Here is a 25,492-nt window from a genome sequence, read left to right as displayed (position 1 = left end):
GGTTGCTCATGGCTACGATGAAAAGGAGGAAGTAGACATGGGCCATCTTGAATGGCCTGAGAGCGAAGGCAGGCTTCAGCGAACAGGACCGGGCCCACAGGGTGAGTATGGTTGACCCCACAGGAGCAGGGTGGTCAGAATAGCCTCATGGAACATGAGAGATCTCAACGTGCTGGTGAAAAGATCCAGAGTCCTCACCCATCTCAAAAGCCTGAGGGTGGACATAGCCTTCCTACAGGAGATGCATCTGAGAGAGAGGAACTGAAAGTGGTGATCTGGGAGGAAATAATTGCATTTGGACCCTTAGGGACAAGTCCGAAAGGACAGTCAAGCAACGGCTGATTGGCTCCGGACTGGAGGTGGGTCGGCGGTACCCCTCAGCCCGAATCGTGGAAGTGCTGGCGGAAAGCAAAAAAGCTGCAGATGGAATTTGTTTTTTTAAAAATAGATTTGGAGTACCCAATTATTTTTTTCCAATTAAGGGACAATTTAGCGTGGCCAATCCACCTATGCTGCACATCTTTGGATCGTGGGGGTGAGACCCAAGCAGACATGGGGAGAATGTGCAAACTCCACACATTCAGTGACCCGGGGCTGGGATCGAATCCGAGTCCTCGGTGCCGGGAGGCAGCAGTGCTAACCACTGCGCCACCGTGCCACCCGCAAGCAGTGGAAACTTTATTAGAGACACAGTGGAGGAAGAATTAAGAAAGATGATTGAAGGCAGTTGCTACTACATTTGCAGACATGACGCCCGATGTATCCACAACAAATATTAGATAATGTCTGCACTCCTGAGGGATAAATGTAGCCAGGATATTGGGGAATTCCATGTCCTTTTTCAGTCGAGTTGTGTGTGGTGGTATGTATTAGGGGTAATACGGTACACCATGAATGCCGAGAAGCCATTGGAGGACAGATGCTGGATCCCGATTGGATCCGCCGCCTACTGGGCTTCACACAGATAGGCGGGGTATAAGAACCTGGGTTTAATCCCCGCAGCTGCATTCTGTGACTGAGCTGCTGGGGAACGAGTCTGAACAAGTCTGCTCAATAAAGCCTCGATTGAAGTTCTTTACGTCTCGCCTCGTGTGTGATCGATGGTGCTACAATTTATTGAGCAGACTTAAAAAGGAATATGGAGCTCCGGATCACCCCGGAGTGCCTGCGAATCAGCCCCCACGCAGCAAACGCAACATCCGCGTTTAAGCACTGGCTGGCGTGCTTTGAGGGATACCTCCGAACAGCCCCCGGCAGAGCAACAGAAGACCAGAAGATGCAGGTCCTGCATTCCAGGGTGAGTCCTGAAATCTACTCACTCATCGAGGGCGCGGAAGAATTCCCAGCGGCGCTCAACTTGCTGAAGGAGATCTACATTAAGCCGGTCAACCAAGTCTACGCACGCTACCAGCTCGCGACGAGGTGACAAATCCCCGGGGAATCGCCAGACGATTTCTTCAATGCTCTAATGATCCTGGGACGAAACTGCAACTGCCCAGCGGTTACGGCGAACGAACACACGGACCTCCTGATCAGAGACGCTTACGTAGCAGGTTTGGCATTGTCGCCAATTCGCCAGAGACTTTTAGAGAAAGATTCTCTCGGACTCACAGAGGTACGGGCCCTCGCAGCCTCCCTCGACGTGGCCTCCCAAAACGCCCGCGCCTATGCCCCCGACCGCGCTGCAGCCCCTTGGGCTCCGTGGACCCCCGCCGCGACCGACCCCCCCCCTGCAACCCCAACCCCTCCGCAAGCGTGCGCAGCCAGAATCCCAGACCACCCGGGGGTGCCCCGCTGCTACTTTTGCGGGCATCCAAAACACCCCCGCCAGCGCTGCCCGGCCCGTTCGGCCACCTGCGGTAAAAAGGGGCACTACGCAGCGGTGTGCCAGTCCCGTGGGGTCGTCGCTATCTCCAGGGAACAAATGGGACCACGGGCTCAACCCCCCCAGCGACCCACAGGCGGCCAACGGGCGCTGCCATTTTGGACCCCGGACACCACGAGGGGGGGACAGGCGCCGCCATCTTCCTACCCACGGGCCGCGTGCGATCCATGGGAGTGGCCATTTTGTCCACCCCCGACCGCGTGCGATCCATGGACGCCACCATCTTGGCTGACAGGCAAGCACCCCAGCGTGGATGGCTCCACACTGCCTGAAGACAACGATCTGATACACCAACCACATTTGGCATCGGTGACCCTCGACCAGTCACGGCCCCGGACGCTCCAGACGATAACGACAAAGGTGCTGGTGAACGGGCACGAGACGCCGTGTTTGATCGACTCGGGGAGCACGGAGAGTTTTATTCACCCGGACACGGTAAGACGCTGTTCCCTTGTAATTCGGCCAAGCACCCAAACAATGTTCCTGGCGGCGGGGTCCCACTCCGTTGAAATCAAAGGGTTCTGTATCGCAAACCTAAAGGTGCAGGGGAGAGAGTTCAAAAATTACCGGCTGTACATCCTTCCCCACCTCTGCGCTCCCACCCTCCTGGGGTTGGACTTCCAATGCAACTTCCAGAGCTTAACATTCAAATTTGGCGGCCCTATACCCCCACTGACTATCTGCGGCCTCGCGACACTCAAGGTCGAACCGCCCTCCCTGTTTGCGAACCTCACCCCGGATTGCAAACCCGTCGCCACTAGGAGCAGACGATACAGCACCCAGGACCGGATGCTTATCAGGTCCGAAATCCAGCGGCTGCTGAAGGAAGGCATAATCCAGGCCAGCAATAGTCCCTGGAGAGCCCAGGTGGTAGTAGTGAAGACAGGGGAGAAGCAAAGGATGGTCGTAGACTACAGTCAGACCATCAACAGGTACACGCAGCTAGATGCGTACCCTCTTCCCCGCATATCCGACATGGTCAATCGGATTGCACAGTACAAGGTCTTCTCCACCGTGGACCTTAAGTCCGCCTACCACCAGCTCCCCATCCATCCCGGTGACCACAAGTACACTGCCTTCGAAGCAGACGAGCGGCTATACCACTTCTTAAGGGTTCCATTCGGCGTCACGAACGGAGTCTCGGTCTTCCAACGGGAGATGGACCGAATGGTCGACCAGCACGGTTTACGGGCCACGTTCCCGTACCTCGACAACGTCACCATCTGCGGCCACGACCAGCAGGACCACGACGCCAACCTCCGCAAATTCCTCCAGACCGCTAACGCCCTCAACCTAACCTACAACGAGGAAAAATGCGTGTTTAGCACCGACCGTCGAGCCATCCTTGGCTACGTAGTGCGTAATGGAGTGATAGGCCCCGACCCCGAACGCATGCGCCCCCTCATGGAGTTCCCTCTCCCCCACTGTACCAAAGCCCAGAAACGCTGCCTGGGCTTCTTTTCTTATTACGCCCAGTGGGTCCCCCAGTACGCAGACAAGGCCCGCCCACTAATCCAGTCCACTACTTTTCCCCTGTCGACAGAGGCCCGCCAGGCCTTCAGCCGCATCAAAACGGATATCGCAAAGGCCACGATGCGCGCCATCGACGAGTCCCTCCCCTTCCAAGTCGAGAGCGACGCGTCCGACGTAGCTCTGGCGGCCACGCTCAACCAAGCAGGCAGACCCGTGCCCTTTTTCTCCCGTACCCTCCACGCTTCAGAAATCCGCCACTCCTCAGTGGAAAAGGAAGCCCAGGCCATAGTGGAAGCTGTGCGACATTTGAGGCATTACCTGACCGGCAGGAGATTTACTCTCCTCACTGACCAACAGTCGGTAGCCTTCATGTTCGATAATGCACAGCGGGGCAAGATAAAGAACGACAAGATCCTGCGGTGGAGGATCGAACTCTCCACCTACAATTATGAGATCTTGTACCATCCCGGAAAGCTGAATGAGCCTTCCGATGCCCTATCTCGCGGCACTTGTGCCAACGCACAAGTGGACCGTCTCCAAGCCCTCCACGAGGACCTCTGCCACCCAGGGGTCACTCGTTTCTACCACTTCATAAAGGCCCACAACCTCCCTTACTCCGTCGAGGACGTCCGAACAGTCACCAGGAACTGCCAAATCTGCGCAGAATGCAAACCGCATTTTGTCAGGCCAGATAGAGCGCACCTGATAAAGGCTTCAAGTCCCTTTGAACGCCTCAGTTTGGACTTCAAAGGCCCCCTCCCCTCCACCGATCGCAACACGTACTTTCTTAACGTCGTTGACGAATACTCCCGCTTCCCCTTCGCCATCCCCTGCCCCGACATGACCGCGGCCACGGTCATTAAAGCCCTCGGCACCATCTTTACCCTGTTCGGTTTCCCCGCCTACATCCGTAGCGACAGGGGGTCCTCCTTCATGAGTGACGAGCTGCGTCAATTCCTGCTCAACAAGGGCACAGCCTCGAGCAGGACGACCAGCTACAACCCCCGGGGGAACGGGCAGGTAGAGAGGGAGAACGGAATGGTCTGGAAGAACGTCCTACTGGCCCTACCGTCTAGGAGTCTCCCAACTTCCCGCTGGCAGGAAGTCCTCCCGGATGCGCTTCACTCTATCCGGTCCCTGCTGTGTACCACCACTAACCAAACGCCTCACGAGCGCCTCCTTGTCTTCTCTAGGAGGTCCGCTTCTGGAACGTCACTTCCGACCTGGCTGGCAGCCCCGGGACCCATCCTGCTCCGGAAACATGTGCGGGCGCACAAATCAGACCCGCTGGTGGAAAAGGTACATCTACTCCACGCAAACCCGCAGTACGCCTACGTAGCGTACCCAGACGGCCGACAGGACATGGTCTCTCTGCGGGACCTGGCGCCCGCCGGAGCTCCCCCCCCCCCCAACACAAATCACCTCCCCCTACTCCCGCCGGTGCACCCCACAGCCACCCCCTTCTCGGGGGGGATCAGTTCTCCTCCCAGGCCCATCCAGGAGTAAGGAAACAGAGGGGGACAGCGCGATGCTCCCAGAGTCGACCGGACCCGAGCCTGCACCACCACCCGGGCTGAGACGATCGGAAAGGGCGACCAGAGCACCATCTCGACTCATCGAATCGACTTAAGATGTATATAATTCAGTGGCCCAGTAAAGCGGCATTGTTGTAAATAGTTAACGCTGCTATTCGGGTGTAGCGCACAAAGACTCCGTGAGACGAATAGAGTGAAGTCGATGAGGCTTTATTAAGCGTGTCTGTTCCCCCGCAGCTCGATAGTAGAATGGCCTGCGGGGGAGGACTCCGGCTTCTTATACTCCGCCTTCAGGGCGGAGCTAGAGGTCAACGGCCAACCAGGACCCGGGATCTGTCAGCCAATGACATTAGGGCTTCCAGTCCCACATGACCCCTAATACATACTACCACATTCACCCCTTGTCAAAAATGAACCCGGCGGGGTGATGCTTCGCATGGTGGTAAGGGTTTACAGGGCTGGTCCTGGGAGGAAAACATTCATATGGCAATACAGTATGTACAATTTTGTCCTGTTTCAACTATTTACAGAAGGTATCGGGAGAAAAGCAAAATGTTCTTGTGAAAAGTCCATATATTGATTTAGATCGACGCCACGAGTCGGTCGGGCGGTCTGGTCGTCCGTGTCGATCGCCTCGGCCCCGGTGGTGGTGGTGGTGCTTGTACCGGTGTTGTCGTCTCCGGAAGCCTTACGGTTTCAGCTTGGGCTTTATTCTTGGTCGGGCCTGAGGGGAGGGGAACCGATCCTCCTTGGAAGGGGGCGGTCGCGGGGTGCGGCAGTGGCAGGAAGGGGGGGGTTGGGTGAATGGTGTCGGGGGGGTGTGTGTGTTGCCGGCGGGCGCCAGATCCCGCAGGGAGACCGTGTCCTGTCGGCCGTCGGGGTACTCCACGTAAGTGTACTGCGGGTTCGCGTGGAGGAGGTGAACCCTTTCGACCAACGGGTCCGCCTTGTGTGCCCGCACATGCTTTCGGAGCAAGATGGGTCCTGGGGCCGCCAGCCAGGTCGGCAGCGATGTTCCAGAGGAGGACCTCCTAGGGAAGACAAGGAGACGCTCATGAGGCGTTTGATTAGTGCTCGTACAAAATAGCGACCGGATGGAGTGGAGAGCGTCCGGGAGGACCTCCTGCCACCGTGAAACTGGGAGGTCCCTGGACCGTAGGGCAGACCGTGCCGTTCTCCCTCTCTACTTGCCCGTTCCCCCGGGGGTTGTAGCTGGTCGTCCTGCTTGAGGCTATGCCCTTGCTGAGCAGGAACTGGCGCAGCTCGTCACTCATGAAAGAGGACCCCTTGTCGCTGTGGACGTATGCGGGGCAACCGAACAGTGTGAAGATGGTGTTCAGGGCTTTAATGACTGTGGCCGCGGTCATGTCAGAGCAGGGAATGGCGAATGGGAAGCGGGAGTATTCGTCCACCACATTAAGGAAGTATGTGTTGCGGTCGGTGGAGGGGAGGGGCCCTTTGAAATCCAGACTAAGGCGTTCAAAGGGGCGGGAAGCCTTAATCAGGTGCGCACCATCCGGCCTGAAAAAATGCGGTTTGCATTCCGCAGATGTGGCAGTCCCTTGTGACTGTACGGACCTCCTCTAAAGAGTATGGGAGGTTGCGGGACTTGATAAAGTGGAAAAACCGAGTGACCCCCGGGTGGCAGAGGTCCTCGTGGAGGGTTTGGAGGCGGTTAATTTGTGCGTTGGCACATGTGCCGCGGGATAGGGCATCGGACGACTCGTTCAGCTTTCCGGGACGATACAAGATCTCGTAGTTGAAGGTGGAGAGCTCGATCTTCCACCTTAAGATCTTGTCGTTTTTGATTTTGCCCCGGAGTGCATTATCGAACATGAAGGCTACCGACCGTTGGTCGGTGAGGAGAGTGAATCTCCTGCCGGCCAGGTAATGCCTCCAATGTCGCACAGCTTCCACTATGGCTTGGGCTTCCTTTTCCACTGAGGAGTGGCGGATTTCTGAAGCGTGGAGGGTTCGGGAGAAAAAGGCCACGGGTCTGCCCGCTTGGTTAAGGGTGGCCGCTAGAGCTACGTCGGAGGCGTCGCTCTCGACCTGGAAGGGGAGGGACTCGTCGATGGCGCGCATCGTGGCCTTTGCGATATCCGCTTTGATGCGGCTGAAGGCCTGGCAAGCCTCTGTCGACAGAGGGAAGGTCGTGGTCTGTATTAGGTTGGAAGACCGAGACCCCGTTTGTGACGCCAAATGGGACCCTTAGGAAATGGTATAATCGCCCGTCTGCCTCGAAGGCTGTGTACTTGCGGTCACTTGGGCGGATGGGGAGCTGATGGTAGGCGGACCTGAGGTCCACGGTGGAGAAGACTTTATATTGGGCAATCCGATTGACCATGTCGGATATGCGGGGGAGAGGGTACGCGTCTAGTTGTATGTACCTGTTGATGGTCTGGCTATAGTCTATGACCATCCTTTGTTTCTCCCCTGTCTTCACTACTACCACCTGTGCTCTCCAGGGACTATTGCTGGCCTGGATTATGCCTTCCTTTAGTAGCCGCTGGACTTCGGACCGAATGAAGGTCCGGTCCTGGGCGCTGTACCGTGTGCTCCTAGTGGCGACGGGTTTGCAATCCGGGGTGAGGTTCGCAAACAAGGACGGGGGTTGCACCTTGAGGGTAGCGAGGCCGCAGATAGTGAGTGGGGGTATTGGGCCGCCGAATTTGAACGTAAGGCTCTGTAGATTGCACTGGAAATCTAATCCCAGTAATGTGGGGGCGCAGAGTTGGGGAAGGACGTGTAGTTTGTAGTTTTTGAACTCCCTCCCCTGCACCGTTAGGGTAACTATGCAGAAACCTTGGATCTGCACGGAGTGGGATCCTGCAGCTAGGGAAATCTTTTGTGCGCTGGGATAGGTGGTCAAGGAACAGCGTCTTACCGTGCCGGGGTGGATAAAGCTCTCCGTGCTCCCGGAGATGACTAGGCATGGTGTCTCGTGCCCGTTTATTAGCACCGTTGTCGTCGTCGTCTGGAGTGTCCGGGGCCGAGCTTGATCGAGCGTAATTGAAGCGAGACGTGGTTGTAGTAGTGGAGCGTCTTCCTCGAACCCCGTGGAGCCGTTGACACTGGGGTCCGTTGTTGCCGTCCAAGATGGCGTCAGGGATGAACAAAATGGCTGCCCCCATACATCGCACATGGCTGGGGGGTCACAAGATGGCGGCGGGGGTGGACAAAATGGCCGCCCCCACGCGTCGTACAGGTCTGGGGTGGTCCAAGATGGCGGCGCCCTTCCTCCCCTCGTGGTGGCCGGGACCCAAAATGGTGGCGTCTGCGGGTCGCACATGGGGCGCTGGGGGGGTTGGGGAGCGTTAGGACCGCGCGGGGCTCCCTCATCTCTGGGGACAGCGGTGGTCGGGACCCAAATTGGTAGCGCCGGCGGGTCATACGTGGGGACAGGGGGGGGGGGGGTTGGGGAGCGTAAGCGGCGTGCAGGGCTCCCTGTTCTCCCAGGACCGCGGTGGTCGGGACCCAGAGCGGCTGCGCCTGCGGGTCGTACATGGGGTGCTGGGGGGGGGGGGTTGGGGAGCGTAAGCGGCTTGCAGGGCTCCCTGGTCTCCCGGGACAGCGGCGACCTCGCGGGACCAGCACACAACCGCGAAATGGCCCTTTTTCCCGCAGCTCTTGCAGATTGCTGCGCGGGCTGGGCAGCGCTGCCGGGGGTGTTTCGCCTGGCCGCAGAAATAGCAGCGGGCGCCCCCGGTGCGACTTGGCGTTTGGACTGCGCAAGCCTGTGGGGAGTCCGGGGGGGGGGTTTGTCGCGACGGGTACGTACGGAGCCCAATGGGCTGCCGCGCGGTCGGGGCCGTAGGCGCGGGTATTACGCGCGGCCACGTCTAGGGAGGCTGCTAGGGCCCGTGCCTCTGAGAGTCCTAGCGACTCTTTTTCTAGAAGTCTTTGGCGGATTTGGAAGGAATTCATACCTGCCACAAAAGCATCGCGCATTAACATGTCCGTGTGTTCATTTGCGTTCACCGAAGGGCAGCTGCAGGCTCGTCCCAAAATCAGCAGCGCGGCGTAGAATTCGTCCATCGATTCTCCGGGACTTTGCCGTCTCGTCGCGAGCTGGAAGCGAGCGTAGATTTGGTTAACTGGGCGGACATAGAGACTTTTCAGTGCTGCGAACGCCGTCTGGAAATCCTCCGCGTCTTCGATGAGGGAGAAAATCTCCGTGCTTAACCTCTCAAGTGCAGGACCTGTAGTTTTTGGTCTTCTGTGACCCGGCCGGTGGCCATTCTGAGGTAGGCCTCGAAACAAGTCTGCCAGTGCTTGAAGGCTGCTGCCGCGTTCACTGCGTGGGGGCTGATCGTCAGGCATTCCGGGATGATCCTGAGCTCCATAGTCCTTTTTAGGCACGCTTAATAAATTGTAGCGCACAAAGACTCCGTGAGACGAATAGAGTGAAGTCGATGAGGCTTTATTAAGCGTGTCTGTTCCCCCGCAGCTCGATAGTAGAATGGCCTGCGGGGGAGGACTCCGGCTTCTTATACTCCGCCTTCAGGGCGGAGCTAGAGGTCAACGGCCAACCAGGACCCGGGATCTGTCAGCCAATGACATTAGGGCTTCCAGTCCCACATGACCCCTAATACATACTACCACATCGGGTAAAATGTGAATAATTTGGTGGCCCAGTAAAAGCGGCATGATTGTATATAGTTCAATGGTTAAGGTACCGACCCTGTAAACCCCTACCACCATACAACCCACCACCCCGCCGGGTTCTTTTTTAACAAGGGGAGAATGGGGTGGTATGTATTAGGGGTAATACGGTACACCATGAATGCCGAGAAGCCATTGGAGGACAGATGCTGGATCCCAATTGGATCCGCCGCCTACTGGGCTTCACACAGATAGGCGGGGTATAAGAACCTGGGTTTAATCCCCGCAGCTGCATTCTGTGACTGAGCTGCTGGGGAACGAGTCTGAACAAGTCTGCTCAATAAAGCCTCGATTGAAGTTCTTTACGTCTCGCCTCGTGTGTGATCGATGGTGCTACATTGTGAAATCCTTTTCATCACCTGGCCATGCAGACAGAGGCCTGATTTAATACCATGTTTGAAAGATAGCACCTCCAACATTGCAGCTCTCCCTCAGCTTTGCTCTGGAGTGTTAGCCTGGGTCATATTCTCAAAATCTGAAATAGAGCTTGAACTCCTGACTTTCTCTTTTTACAGATCCTCCCAGCCGCTGTGGAATCCAGTGCTTGGGATAGTTTATGCTCTCGCTGTGGAATCATGCTTTGTTGCACTCGGATGTGAAACCAAACTAATTTAATCACTGACGAAAGACGGAACATCTTCGCTGTTTAAGTGACAAACACAATGGAGCAAAACATTAACCAAGAGACAAGGTTCAGTGTGGACTATATATAGTGATGGGGATCAGAAAAGGTTAAACCACTCACTGGCAGGTTTGAGTAAGAAATTGTATCATAGTCTGAGTTATGTCTTTGGTCATTGAGGTTACCTGAAATTGTACAGTCCAGGTAAATTTCAGGTAAGGTAATAGCAAAAATGCCTGAAGGGAGACATGGTGCAATTTTTTAAAATGCAGAGATTGGCGTGATTTGGAATGAGCTGCAGAAAGAGCAAAAATAATTTTCCAACAGGAACTGGATAAATACTTGAAAAGAAAAAAAAATGCAGGCCTATGAGGAAAGAGCAGGGAAATGGGACCAATAGGATAGCTCTTTTAAAGAGCCAGCAGAGAAATGATGGATGAGTGGCCTCCTTCATGTATGATTCTATGATTCCGTATGCACCACAGGATGGACTTTACAAAACTGTGCTTGTATGGTAGTAACTGGATGGATGGGATTATGGATCAGAGAAAAAGCCAACGAGATACATGTGTCCAACCCTGACTTCCCACACTGTGACTTTCATTTTATTTTTAAAAGGTATTTATTTATTTATTTTTAAATTTAGAGTACCCAATTAACTTTTTCCAATAAAGGGCAATTTAGCCTGGCCCTGCTCATCTTTGGGTTGTGGGGGTGAAACCCACGCAAACACTGGGAGAATATGCAAACTCCACACGGACAGTGACCCAGAGCCAGGATTGAACCTGGGACCTTGGCGCCGTGAGATTATCATAGATTATCATAGAATTTACAGTGCAGAAGGAAGCTATTCGGCCCATCGAGTCTGCACCGGCTCTTGGAAAGAGCACCCTACCCAAGGTCAACACCTCCACCCTATCCCCATAACCCAGTAACCCCATCCAACACTAAGGGCAATTTTGGACACTAAGGGCAATTTATCATGGCCAATCCACCTAACCTGCACATCTTTGGACTGTGGGAGGAAACCGGAGCACCCGGAGGAAACCCACGCACACACGGGGAGAACATGCAGACTCCGCACAGACAGTGACCCAAGCCGGAATCGAACCTGGGACCCTGGAGCTGTGAAGCAATTGTGCTATCCACAATGCGACGGTGCAGCCTCATTTTCAGTTTATTGAATGGATATCTTATCAACTGAGATCTCTGCTGGAGCTAGTTTTCACTAAATTTACCTTTATTTTCTAGCAACCTGTCCAGATCAGTTTCTAGAACTCTGTGCATATGGATCCTCCACCAATGTGGAGTTCCTGTTAGCTTCCTCAGAGAATCCCAAAGGAATATCCAGGTGGCACCTCATTTTCAAGCCCTTTTGCTATTCTTCTGTTGTGAATCCAGTGGAAATACTGTGCAAATTCACCGAGCCTGGTGTGAACAGGTTTCCAAATGGCTTAGCCCCTTCAGGGTTAGGACTAGACTCCTGGATTTCGCAATATCCCACTAAGAGGAGAACCCTCGTGGGAATTCGGCCTCTTGTTCCTGTTGATTTATCTTGGTTTGTTTGAAGGTCAAAGCACAAACAGTGGCTCAGTTATCAACCAAGCCATCTGTCTTCATAAACCCTATCCTAAATTATTTTGTTTTATCTTGTCTCCTAACTATGTTCCCCTCACTAACCCTTCCAATCCCGTCCATTTCTGTTTCAGTCTTCGTTGACTCCATTCTTCTTCCCATCCCCACTAACACAACAACAGTTGGAAAGTGAGATTATACGGATGTAAATTGTGCCTCTGCTCCCCTCTCCCTCCTTCTTCCTCCCCACTCCTCCACTCCCCCCCCCCCCCCCCACCACTCATAACCCCTTACCTCTCCCCTTCTATCAATGTAAAGTAGGTTTATCGTAAACTGATCATGAGAGGGACAAATTTTTGTTGCACATGGAATCAGTGACTAGCTCAAACTAGCTAGAATGTTATCTGAGCTTCAAGCTGAATGTAACGTATTGCCCTTTCTGGTGAAGTAGAGAATATTTAGTTGAGTTAGTAGCAGATTTATTGGGTATTCATGCATGCATCGGGATTACTAGTTACATATTGCTCACAAACTAAATATTTGATGTGCTTATTCAAAAGGAAGCAGAGAAACGGGGACTCTCAAGTGGAGGACGATGTAATTAATGACCCATTCCAGCCTGTTTACAATGAGACTCTTGCACTAACCCAGGTGATTATTACTGCTCTTCTATCAAAATCTGCTGAAAAATCGCTATGTTTGTATTTTTTCCAAATCACCTCAAAATTGTTATAAATGATTAAACAACTGTTACTATACATGAGGCAGGATTTTGGATAGGGAGCCAAACATCAGGGTCCACACCGCACTGTTTGGGAAACAGTCACCGGGGCAGTGGTTTTCCATGAATTTGCCAGCGAGTGTCTGGAGGGCACCTGTCATCTAAATAAGGATGGCAAAGGGCTTCAGAGCTTTAGGGCCAGAAGGTGGTTGTCTAATTGGGAAAGAGGTGCAGCCAGCTATTCCAGTAAGAGAGAGAGTGAGGTGCCTTCCTGCAACTTTTAAGAAGTTTAAACTAAAAAATGGCCTTAGCAGCCAGACCATTATTGTGAAGGGACTTCCTCCAGAGGGTGTCCTGTGGCCACAACGGAGATTAAGCAGGTGAGGAGGGTCTCAGGGTCTGCTTGAAATGTTGACCTCCCAGGTCTGCCACTGGAAGGATGCTCGCAGGCAGCTGGTCAATCCCTGATGCCTCGGGGGCCCAAAGACCCACTGGAGATTTCCATTTGGCCTCTGACAATAGGGTTTTAACAGCCATTATCTTCTTTTTTTTAAATATTTTATTAAGGCATTTATAATTTTAACAATTTAAAACATCAGGTTGCAACAAAAACAAAACAATATAACTAACACACACCTCCAGTAACAAACCCCATCCAACATGGCTTACACAAACAGGACCACCTTCCCCAGCCCCATTTCCACTGGATCTCCTGCCCTTACTCGCCCCCCCCCCCCCCATGCCTCCTCTACCTCCCCCTCCCCCCTGCTGACAGCTTAATTCTTCTAGAAGAAGTTGATGAATGGCTGCCACCTCTGAGCAAACCCCTGCAGCGATCCCCTCAAGGCAAGTTTAATTTTCTCGAGTCTAAGAAACCCTGCCATGTCGCTAACCCATACCCCCGACTTTGGGGGCTCCGAGTCCCTCCACCCTAGTAAGATCCGTCTCCGGGTCACCAGGGAGGCAAAGGCCAGGACATGAGCTTCTCTCACCGCCTGGACTCCTGAGTCTACCGACATACCAAAGTTCACCACCTCTGGACTCGGCACCACCCTCACCTTTAATACCTCTGACGTGACGCCAGCAAACCCCTGCCAGAAACCCCTTGGCCTCGGACATGCCTAAAACATATGGACATGGTTTGCAGGCTCCCCCCGCAGAGCGCCCACACCTATCCTCAACCCCCTTGAAGAACTTGCTCATCCGGGCCACCATCATGTGTGCCCTGTGGACCACCTTAAATTGTATCAGACTGAGCCTGGCATAGAACGAGGATGCATTGGCCATCTTAGGGCCTCCTCCCATAATCCGGCCTCCAACTCCTCACCCAACTCTTCTTCCCACTTTCACTTCACCTCCTCTATCAGGGCTCCCTCCCACTCCATCAGTTCCTTATAGATCTCTGAAACCTTCCTCTCTCCTACACCTGTTCTCGACACCACCTTATCCCCCTGGTGCGGCAGGTGCGGGAGGGTTCGAAACCTGCCTCCTCACAAAATCCCTCACGTACAGATACTGGAACCCATTCCCACCCGGCAACACAAACTCCTCCTCCAACTCCTCCAAGCTCGGGAAGCCCTCATCAATAAAAATATCTCCAAATCTCTCGATCCCCGCCTGCTGCCACCTCCGGAACCTCCCATCAAGCCCCCCGGAGCGAACCGGTGGTTACCGCATATCGGTGCTCATACCGACACCCCATCGAGCCCCATGTATTGTCTCCACTGTTCCCACACCCTGAGGGCTGCCACTACTACTGGGCTTGTGGAGTACCAGGCCGTCGAGAAAGGCAAAGGTGCTGTTAACAGTGCCCCAAACTCGTGTCTTTACATGATGCTGCCTCCACCCCTACAAACCGACCCCTCCCCCACTACCCACTTCCTGACCATTGTTATATTCGCCGCCCAATAATAATTCATAAATGGCATCTCACCCAATCGCCTCTCCTGCCCCCTCGCCTGAATTGCAAAGACCTCGCTCTTGACCTAATTCAATTTATACCCCGAGAACAAACCAAATTCCTCTAATATCCCCATAATCCCTCCAATCCCCCCAGTGGGTCTGAAATATATAAAAGTAAATCGTCTGCACAAAGCGAGACCCTGTGCTCCACACCCCTCCCCTGTACTATCCCCTGCCTGACCCTCAACGCTCTCAGTGTCATTGCCAATGGCTCTATAGCCAGGGCAAACAGCAGTGGGAAAAGTGGGCATCCCTGCCTCGTCCCCCGGTATAACCTGATCTCACCCGGTTCATCCGCACACTCGCCACTGGTGCCGAATACAACAACCGGACCCAGTCCACAAAGCCCTGCCCAAAGCCAAACCGCCCCAGGACCTCCTATAGGTATTCCCACTACACTCGATCAATGGCCTTCTCTGCATCCATGGCCACCACCACCTCTACCTCGCATCTCTCTGGAGGCATCATGATCACATTAAGTGAACATCCTGATGTTGGCCGCCAAATGCCTCCCCTTCACGAACCCCGTTTGGTCCTCCCCTGTTGCCCTTGGCACACAGTCCTCGATGCCAAGATCTTTGCCAATAGTTTGACATCTACATTTATCAGGGAAATCGGTCTATATGACCCACATTGTCCCGTGTCTTCATCTCGCTTCATCTCTCCAGCTCCTTTGCCTCATTGAAAGTCCTTACCAACAGCGGTCCCAATACCGCTTAGAACCTCTTGTAGAATTCCACTTGGTACCCATCCGGTCCCGGGGCCTTACCCAATTGCATCGCCTCCAGCCCCTCTACTACTTCTACCAGCTTAATTGGGGCCCCCACCAGCTCTTACCCACCTTCGGGAACTGCAACCTCTCCAGAAATCGCCTCATTCCCTCCACCCCGCTGGGGGTTTTGTCTCGTATAGCTTACTATAGAAATCTCTAAACACTCCGTTCACCCCCGCCAGGTCCAAGACCGCATTCCCACCTGTGTCCTTCACTTTCCCAATCTGCCTTCTTGAAGTTCTTCACTGCAGTCCATGTGATGTACATACACCCACAATGCTGTTAGGGAAGGAGTTCGAGGAGATTGACCGAGCAAAATCTACAGCAGAACACTGGGGGAGCGTTCAAAAAGGAAATGAGGAGAGTACAGGCCCAACATGTTCCCTTTAGGGTGAAATGTTGGAACAACAAGCCCAGAGAACCTTGGATGTTGAGGACCATTCAGGACTGAATAAGAAAGAAGAGAGTGGCGTTTCACAGGCACTAAGAGAGCAAATCAGCGGAGGCCTTAGTGGAGTATAGAAAATGCAGTGAGGAACTTAAGAAAGCAATTAGGAGAGCAAAGAGGAGGTATGAAAAAGCATTGGTGGGTAAAATTAGGGAGAATCCCAAGATATTCTCTGTATATTAAGGGGAAGTGGATAACTAGGAAAAGAGTATGGCCCATTAAGGACCAAGGGGGTAATCTGTGCATGGAGCCGGAGGTCATTGGTAGGTTGTTAAATGAGTACTTCACATTTGCCTTCACTCATGCGAAGGAGGCTGTGGGTACAGAATTTGGGGAGAGGGACTGTGAGATTCTTGAACAGTTTGACAGAGGGCGTGAAGAGGTATTGTTGGTTCTGACGGACTTAAAAGTGGACAAATCCCCAGGTTCGGGCGAGTTGTATCTCGAGCTGCTGTGGAAGGCAAGGGAGGAAACTACAGGGGCTCTGCCCCAATTTTTAAATTCCACGCTGGCCACAGGAGAGGGACCAGAGGATCGGAGGACAGCTGATGTGGTTCCACTTTTTAAGAAGGATACTAAGAATAAACCTGGAAATTACAGACCAGTGAGTCTCACATTAGTGGTCGGGGAACGATTGGGAGAAAGTTTTGAAGGACAGAATCAATCTCCACTTGGAGAGGCAAGGTTTGATCAGAGACAGTCAGCATGTCTTTGTCAGAGGGAGGTCATGCCTAACAGATTTGATTGAGTTTTTTGAGAAGGTAATTGGGTGTGTAGATGAGGGTAGTGCAGTTGATGTAGCTTATATGGATTTCATCAAAGTCTTTGACAAGGTCCCACATGGGTGACTGATAAAGAAGGTAAAAACACATGGGATCCAGGGTAATGTGGCAAGTTGGATTTAATTATTGTTAGTGATAGGTATAATTGATAGAGATGACAATGTGGAGGGAATGATAAGCAAGTTTGCAGATGACACAAAGATTGGCAGGGTGGTTAATAGTGAGGAAGAAGAGGCAGTCCCGAGTCCAGAAGTGGCAATCTTTGGAGTGTCGGAAGACCCGGGAGTCCAGGGGGCGAGAGAGGCCAATGTACTGACCTTTGCCTGCCTGGTAGCCCGGAGACGGTTTTTGCTGGGATGGAGAGATTCGGGGCCCCAGAAGCCGGGGGTATGGGTAAGCGACCTCGCGGAATTCCTCAGGTTGGAAAAGATCAAGTTTGCCTTGATCAAGTTGAGAGGGGATGGAAATCGTTTACTTCAAGAATAGTTAAGAATTGAGAGGGGGGGGCGGCGGCGGCGAGGCTAAAACAAAAAGGAGGTAGGAGGGGGGAGACTAGCGGCAGGGAGGGTGGACAGTGGAGTGTTAGATATTTATTTGCCATGTGAATTCCTGTTTGCTCTCTGTGATGAAAGGTTATTTTATTACTGTACCCTTATCATCATGTAAGATGATGGCACCTTTAAGACCGGGCTTGGAACCCTGGGGGACTCCACCTCCGGCTCCGCCCACCTGGGAGTCATATATAAGGGGCCGCCTTGTGGGCGGCACTCAGTTAGCACCCGTCTTGGCACCAGGCTAGTTCTTAGCTTATTAAAACCTTCTTTACCGTTTACTCTCTAAGCGTCGTTATTGAGGGTACAACAATTTAATAAGCTAAACTACATCAGGATGGACGCAGGCCTAAAGCCAGAGAAGCTCAACCTGGAAGCACGGACACCGGAGGCAAAATAAATTTTTAAATACTGGCTCCGATGCTTCGAGGCCTACCTGGACTCCTCAGAGACTCCCATCTTGGGCCACGCAAGCTGCGCCTACTCCACGCCTGGGTGAGTCACAGAATTTCCGCCACGCTCGAAAAGGCGACTACTTATGAAGAGGCGGTTGAGTTACTCCGCAAGCGGTTCGTCAAACCCATCAACGAGGTACATGCCAGGCACCTGCTCTCTACCTGCCGGCAGCGCTCGGGGGAATCGCTAGACGAATTCGTTGAAAACTCACCGCGCTTGCCAGGGACTGTGACCATCAGGATGTGACAGGGGAAACCCATATGAACCTGCACATCAGAGACGCATTTGTGTCCGGCATCCGCCCGACCTACATCCGGCAGTGGCTACTCGAAAACGGGGCAAAAGATCTCCAGGACACGCTAACGTTTGCCTCCTCGCTGGAGGTGGCCCGACATAATTTGGGCACGTACCCCACAGACTCTATGAGCCCACCTCGGACTTCCTTAGACTCAGCCACGTTACGGGCCTGCACCGCGCGGCGACCCGCTCATCCTGGGGGCACACCGTGCTACTTCTGCGGGCAGGCCCAGCATCCACGCCCACGCAGCCCAGCCCGCTCCGTCCGCTATCTGCAGCAACTGCGGGAAGAAGGGGCATTTTGCGAGGGCCTGCCTGGCCAGGCCCAGGGGCCAGAAAAACAAAGAACAGCCAGCCCGAAAATCAGGATCTCAGGCCCGCAGGCCTCGCAATGCGGCTACGCATCGACCCGACACGCCCCCTTCTGACGCGTCATCCGCCTCGTGCGAATCATGGGAGCGGCCATCTTGTCGGTGGCCATCTTCTCGACCCGACACGTGCGGCCGACGGCGGTGGCCATTTTATGAGTCCGACTCGGCTGAGGACTCGGACTACCCGCAATTGGGAGCGATCACCCTCGACCAAACTCGGCCAAAACATCTGCAGAACTCGATGATGAAGGTCCAGATCAACGAGCGCGACACTGCATGCCTCTTCGACTCCGGGCGCACGGAGAGCTTTATTCATCCAGAAATGGTAAGGCGCTGCTCCTTGCGCACCCATCCCGCGTCCCAAACCATAACCCTCGCATCCGGGTCCCACTCGGTACAAATCACGGGGTATTGTATTGCGGATCTCTTGATTCAGGGCGCCGAATACACCCGTTTCAAACTTTATATCCTCCCCCACCTCTGCGCCCCCCTACTGCTCGGACTGGATTTTCAGTGCAGCCACCGAAGCCTGACACTGAAGTTCGGCGGACCCTTGCCCCCCCTCACGGTATGCAGCCTTGCGACACTGAAAGTCGCCCCCCCCTCTCTATTCGCGAACCTCACTCCCGACTGTAAGCCCGTCACCACCAGGAGCCGGCAGTACAGTGCCCAAGACATGACTTTTATCAAGTCAGAGGTCCAGCGTTTACTGGGAGAGGAGGTCATCGAGGCTAGCAACAGCCTCTGGAGAGCACAAGTGGTGGTAGCGCGGTCCGGGGATAAGAAACAGATGGTCGTGAATTATAGCCCCTTCCTCGCATAGCAGAAATGGTAAATCGGATCGCCCAATACTGCGCCTACCACCAGCTCCCTATCCGACCGAAAGACCGCCCCTATACCGCTTCGAAGCAGCCGGCCGGCTCTTCCACTTCCTCAGGGGCCCCTTCGGCGCCACAAATGGGGTCTCCGTCTTCCAAAGGGTGTTGGACCAAATGGTGGACCAGTACGGTTTGCGGGCTACATACCCGTACTTGGACAATGTCACCATCTGCGGCCATGACCAGCAGGATCATGACGCAAACCTCAAAGTTCCTCCAGACCGCCCGAGCCCTCAACCTGACTTATAACGAGGAAAAATGCATTTTCCACACAACCCGGCTAGCCATCTTCGGCTATGTCGTGGAAAACGGGGTCCTACGGCCCGACCCCGACCGCATGCGCCCCCTAAAGGAACTCCCCCTTCCCCGCAGCCTCAAGGCCCTCAAACGGTGCTTGGGGCTCTTCTCCTATTACGCCCAGTGGGTCCCCCAATATGCGGACAAAGCCTGCCCACTCATAAAGACCACGATATTTCCCCCGTCAGCTGAGGCTCTACTGGCCTTCAACCGCATCAAGGACGATATCACCAAGGCCGCTATGCGCGCGGTGGTCAAAACTATCCCCTTCCAGGTAGAGAGCGATGCGTCAGACATCGCCCTGGCTGCTACCCTCAATCAGGCAGGCAGACCAGTAGCGTTCTTCTCCCGGACCCTCACCGCCTCTGAGATTCGGCACTCTGCAGTCGAGAAAGAGGCACAAGCCATTGTGGAGGCTGTACGGCACTGGAGGCACGACCTAGCTGGTAGGAGGTTCACCCTCGTCACCGACCAACGGTCGGTCACCTTTATGGTCGATAACGCACAACGGGGCAAAATAAAAAACGATAACATTTTGAGGTGGAGGATCGAACTCTCCACCTATACGTACGATATCAAGTATCGACCAGGGGAGCTCAACGAGCTCCCAGATGCCCTGTCCCGTGGCATGTGCGCCAACGCGCAGGAGAACCACCTGCAAGCCATCCACAATTACCTCTGCCACCCGGGGTAACCCAGCTCGCCCACTTTATCAAGTCCTGCAACCTACCTTACTCAACCAAGGAGGTCAAGGCCATGACCAGGGCCTGCCAGGTCTGTGTGGAGTGCAAACCGCACTTCTACCGGCCAGACAAGGCTCGGCTCGTGAAGGCCTCGGGGCCCTTTGAGCGACTAAGCGTGGACTTCAAGGGCCCCCTCCCGTCCACCAACCGCAATGCCTACTTCCTCACCATTATCGACGAGTTCTCCCGCTTCCCATTTGTGATTCCCTGCCCCGACATGACCTCTCCCACCGTGATAAAGGCACTGCACAGCATCTTCACCCTATTCGGTTTCCCCGCTTATATCCGCAGCGGCCAGGGTACATCGTTCATGAGTGATGAACTGCGTCAGTATCTGCTCAGCAAAGGCATCGCCTCGAGCAGAACGACCAGTTATAACCCACGGGGAAACGGGCAGGTGGAGAGGGAGAACCCGTCAGTGTGGAAGGCTGTCCTTCTGGCCCTACGGTCGAGGAGTCTCCCAACCACCCGCTGGCAGGAGTTCCTACCACACGCCCTACACTCCATTAGGTCGCTCCTCTGCACGGCCACAAATGAGACCCCTCACAACCGATTGTTTGTCTTCCCCAGGAAGTCTACCTCCGGAGTCTCGCTTCCACCTTGGCTGACGGCTCCGGGACCTGTTCTTCTCCGAAGGTACGCGAGGAGCCATAAAACGGACCCCCTGGTTGAGAAGGTCCGATTACTACACGCAAACCCCAATTACGCCTACGTCAAGTACCCCGACGGCAGGCAAGATACGGTTTCCCTCCGGGATCTGGCACCCACTGGTTCCCCCACTACAGACTCCCTTGCAGCTCCCCTGCAGGATCCGGCACCCACTACTACAACCCCGCTCCCGGCCCCACTCCCCGTTGGTGGGCATCTACCGTGCGCGCCCCCATTCACCCCCCCTCTACACACCTCGCCGGCGCCGGTACCAGCGCCGGCCCCAGCCCCAACTATCCCCCCTGCGCCCCAATCCCCTACCCTGACCTGGACCAAGGCTCCGACCACCGTGCTCCCGGACATACCCTCAACTAAGACGCCCGGGACTGCCGCACCACCACCCGAGCTGAGGAGGTCGATAAGGACGATCAGGCCATCGATACAAATGGACTTATGATGGCACTTCACCCCGCCGGACTTTTTTTAAAAACAAGGGGTGAATATGATGAACGGTTACTGTATTACTGTACCCTTATCATCATATAAGGTGATGGCCCCTTTAAGACCGGGCTTGGAACCCTGGGGGACTCGTCCTCCGGCTCCGCCCACCTGGGAGTCGTATATGAGGGGCCACCTTGTGGGCGGCACCCAGTAAGCACCCATCTCGGCACCAGGCTAGTTCTTAGCTTATTAAAGCCTTCTTTACCGTTTACTCTCTAAGCATCGTTATTGAGGGTACAACACTCTCTTTTTGGTTGTGTTTGATGTATATATACAAATATCTAAGTAAAAGCTGTAACATATTTAGTTCACCCTGGAACAACTTAAATAAATTGCAAGAAATGAGGTTTATGTTCTTGTTGGATGGTGAACATTTTTACAATGAAAAATACTTTCCAGAGTGAAATGATGCTGCATACCTTGTCTCAAACATTATCAGAGTGTTCCAGAGCCAAAGGGTCTAATGATCGAAGAAGAAACCAGCAATGTCTTCATACCAGGCCTGACTACAAAAAGGAAGCATATGAAGAAAAATAAAATTGCAGTAAGCCTAAAGGAGAGTCCACAGAAAGAATTGTTTGAGCGAGTGCAAAACCACAGCACCCCTGATGTCACACCAGATAAGGGTAAGTGCAATAAAAGCACAGCTTCTTCACAGGGTGAATCGGGAAGATGTTTGCATTACCATTCAATGGTTACAGCAAAGAACACCGTGCCTGGGATGGCCCTCTGAAGGAGCATTTCATCTAGAGCCACTCTCCTGTCTTTTCCCCATAGTCCTGCAAATTCTTCCTTTTCTGATAATAATGCACTTCCCTTTTGAAAGGCTCAGTTAACCCTGCCCCCACTACACACTCAGGCAACGCATTCCTGATCCGAACCACTTGTGTGAAAAGGTTTTCCTCATGTTGCCATTTCCTCTTTTACCAATTACCTTAAACCTGTATCCTCTTGTTCTCAATCTTTCCACAAGCGGGAACAGTTTTTTCCGATCTACTCTGTCCAGACCCCTCATTATTTTTCAATACCGCAACCAAAGCTCCTCTCAACCTTCCTTTCTCCAAGGAGAACAGCCCCAACGTCTCCAATCTTTCTCCCTAAGTGACGTTCCTCATCCATGGAACCATTGCCGTGAATCTTCCCTGCACTCTCTTGAATGTCTTCACATCCTTCCTAAAGTGTGGTGCCCAGAATTGAACACAATACTCCAGTTGAGGTTGAACCAGTATATTATACATGTAACCTTTGTGTGTCTGCATACTGTACATTCTGTGCACCTATTGATAATGGCCAGGATGATGTATACTTTATTAACCACTATTTCAACAAGTCCTGCCGCCTGGAATGATTTATGCATATTTCAACACAGGACCTTCTGCTCATGGACCCCCGTTACAGTTGTATTTTATTTTATTGTAAATTTAGAGTACCCAATTCATTTTTTCCAATTAAGGTGCAATTTAGCGACTTCCGGTGACGGTGGGCAGGAGGCGGCTGCACAATGGAGGGCTCCCATTCGGGAATGGCATTTTCAGGGCTTTAAGCCTGGTCCCAGGGTCCACGGAGGCAGCAAAAGCAGGAAGAAACAGTGAAGGCACAGTGAAGAAGAAGAAAAATGTCGAGGGTAAGCAAAAAATCATCCGTAAAGAAAACAGCTGAAGGTCCGTCGGGGAGTGGAAAGGTCACCGTGGGGTCACCAAGGAAAATGGAGGCTGGAGCATCAGTGGAGGCCGCATTGCTTACGGCTGAAGAAATAACTAAGCTGATGGCTGCGGAATTCGAAAGGCAGTTTACAAGATACATGGAGACAATGAGGAAGGAGATGAGAGAGGTTTTGAATGCGTTGGTGGAGGAGACGATTTCCCCGGTGACGAAGGCGGTGGCGAGCGCAGTGGTGGAGGTGCGAGAGCAAGGGGAGGCGCTGAAGGAAGTGGAGGAGACATTATTGCAGCACGGTGATCAACTTGCCTCGATGGGGAAGGAGTTGCGGAAGGTGATGGACATTAACAAGGATCTGCGAGGAAAAATGGAAGACCTGGAAAACAGATCCAGGCGACAGAATTTGAGGATTGTGGGGCTGTCCGAAGGAGTTGAAGGACCGAGGCCGATTGAGTATTTTGCCGTGATGCTGGCGAAACTATTGGGGGAGGGGGAGGATCCCTCCCGATATGAACTGGATCGGGCTCATTGGTCGTAGAGGCCTGTACCAATGGCGAGTGAGCCGCCAAGGGTAGTGACTCTGTGCTTCCGTAGGTAGTGTGAAGGAGAAGGTCCTGAGCTGGGCCAAGCAGAAGCGGGTGGTGCAGTGGGCTGGAGCTGGTATGCGTGTATACCAGGACTTTACGGTAGAGCTAGCGAGGAGGCGGGCTGCCTTCAACCGGGTGAAGAGGGCACTGTACATTAGCAAGGATGTATATCCAGCGAAGCTGAGGGTGACTTACAAGCTCAGGGACTTTTATTTTGGAACGGCGGAAGCAGCGGAGGAGTTTGCGAAGGCAGAAGGACTGTGGCAGAACTGAGAAATTGAGAAATGGCCATGTGCCGATGTGACCTCATGACTGACTGTATTTTCTTCTTTTTTGTTTTGCGGGTGTAGGGGCTAAAGGAGCCAATGTTGTATATATTTGGACAAGGGAAGTGATGGGACTTTCACTCGAAATGAGGGCTCTTTGGGTGTAGGTGGATATGCGGGGTTTGTGTGCTATTAGGGGATTTCTGGGCTTTCCTTGAGCCGGGCAAGGGGGAAAGGGACCCGGGCGGGGGCCTCCACGCTGGCCGGTTTAAGCCGGCCAGTGAACGGGAGTGAGGTGGGGGGAGGGGCTGCGGCCATCGGAGCCTGGCAGCACAGGGTCCGAGTGGTCTAGCCGGGGTGGAAAGTTGGGGGGAAGGAACCGAGGTTGGGAGGAGGAGTTTTACAAGAGGCCGTGGACGGGAGGAGTTGGAGACTGGGCGGGGGGGGGGGGGGGGGGTGTACAACTCTTGGGTATCATGTACGGTACTCTTTCAGAGGTTGGATGGCGTTGAGTGTAGCGGGGGGAGGGGGAGTGGACTCTATAGGTCAATGGTGACCATGGGCTGTCCCGGACTCCTTTTTCTTTTTCTCCTTTGTTTTTTGTTGCCACCGTGGGAGGGTTTGTTTTATTGGATGCATATATTGACAGGTGGGCCGTTGTTTGGGGTGGTGGGAGGATGGGATCGTTGGTATTGTTAAGGGGATTGATTTTGTATTTGTTACCATTTACTGTTTGTGGGAGGGGTGTAGATTTTGAAGGAAAATGTGAAAATGGAGAATAAATACATTTTTAAAAAAAGGTGCAATTTAGCGTGGTCAATCCACCTACGCTGCACATCTTTGGGCTGTGGGGGCGAAACCCACGCAAACACGGGGAAAATGTGCAAACTCCACACTGACAGTGACCCAGAGCCGGGATCGAACCTGGGACCTCGGCGCCGTGAGGCAGCAATGCTAACCACTGTGGCACCATGCTGCCCACAGTTGTATTTTATATTGGACACGATTCAGCAGACTCAAGGAAAGGTCCGCTGAACGGCGTGTTTAGCGGGGTGTTTCTCGGCGCCAGCATCACCAAGAAAAAGCCCGCTATTCAACGGCACTTTGCCATTTTGACTCCCCTCTGCACCCCCATTTTGGCCTCCGGACCCCCCTCCACTTTACCCAACCTACCACTTCCGGGTCCTCGAGCCCCCCTTCAGCCCACCTCTTATGCGCAAGGCCCCCCTGGGGCTGACCCATGGCACAGGCAACCTGGCACCTGGACACCTTGGCACTGACAGCATGGCACCCTGACAGTGCCATGTGCAGATTGCGATGCGCCATGAGATTCCATTGAATATTACGAGTTATTTTGAGCATCGCAAATCTCATTGCAGGCCTCTCACTAGATTCAATGGCTTCGTCTGACACCAAATTGGGCGCAACGAGGCTGCTGAATGCCGCTCATTGTCTTTCCCTGTTCTTTCTAAAAAAAAGCAACACTTCACACTTCTGTGTATTAATTTTCATCTGCTAATTGTCCACCCATTCCACCAACTTGTCTATGTCCTTTTGAAGTTCTACACTATCCTCCTCATGGTTTACAATTCTTCATATCATCCACAAATTTGAAATTGTGTCACATACCCCAAGATCTAGGTTATTAATATATTCACCAGGCAGCACCGTTGCACAAGTGGATAGCACTGTGACTTCACAGCGCCAGGGTGCCAGGTTCGATTCCCTGCTGGGTCACTGTCTGTGCGGAGTCTGGACGTTCTCCCCGTGTCTGGGTGGGTTTCCTCCAGGTGCTCCG

The 25,492-nt window shown here is 53.5% G+C and overlaps 1 protein-coding gene across 6 annotated transcripts in view; it reads left to right on the top strand.

Annotated features, from left to right (window-relative positions):
• LOC140422364 (centriole, cilia and spindle-associated protein-like) overlaps positions 1-25,492 on the top strand; it is a 91,656-nt gene that overhangs the window by 30,022 nt on the left and 36,142 nt on the right. For 3 of the 6 annotated variants that reach the window (XM_072507430.1, XM_072507421.1, XM_072507426.1), the window contains exons 2-4: positions 10,666-10,798; positions 12,316-12,406; positions 21,622-21,808. In XM_072507430.1, the coding sequence (XP_072363531.1) occupies positions 10,666-10,798; positions 12,316-12,406; positions 21,622-21,808 (411 nt within the window). Of the gene's footprint in view, positions 1-10,073; positions 10,250-10,665; positions 10,799-12,315; positions 12,407-21,621; positions 21,809-25,492 lie in introns of all 6 variants that reach the window. The other 3 variants (XM_072507412.1, XM_072507405.1, XM_072507392.1) reach the window with 2 other exon arrangements.

This window comes from Scyliorhinus torazame, chromosome 1 (assembly GCF_047496885.1).
Source record: "Scyliorhinus torazame isolate Kashiwa2021f chromosome 1, sScyTor2.1, whole genome shotgun sequence".
NCBI classification, from domain to species: domain Eukaryota; kingdom Metazoa; phylum Chordata; class Chondrichthyes; order Carcharhiniformes; family Scyliorhinidae; genus Scyliorhinus; species Scyliorhinus torazame.
Note: the sequence above shows the minus strand (reverse complement) of the source record. Positions and strands in the feature narration are given on the sequence as shown.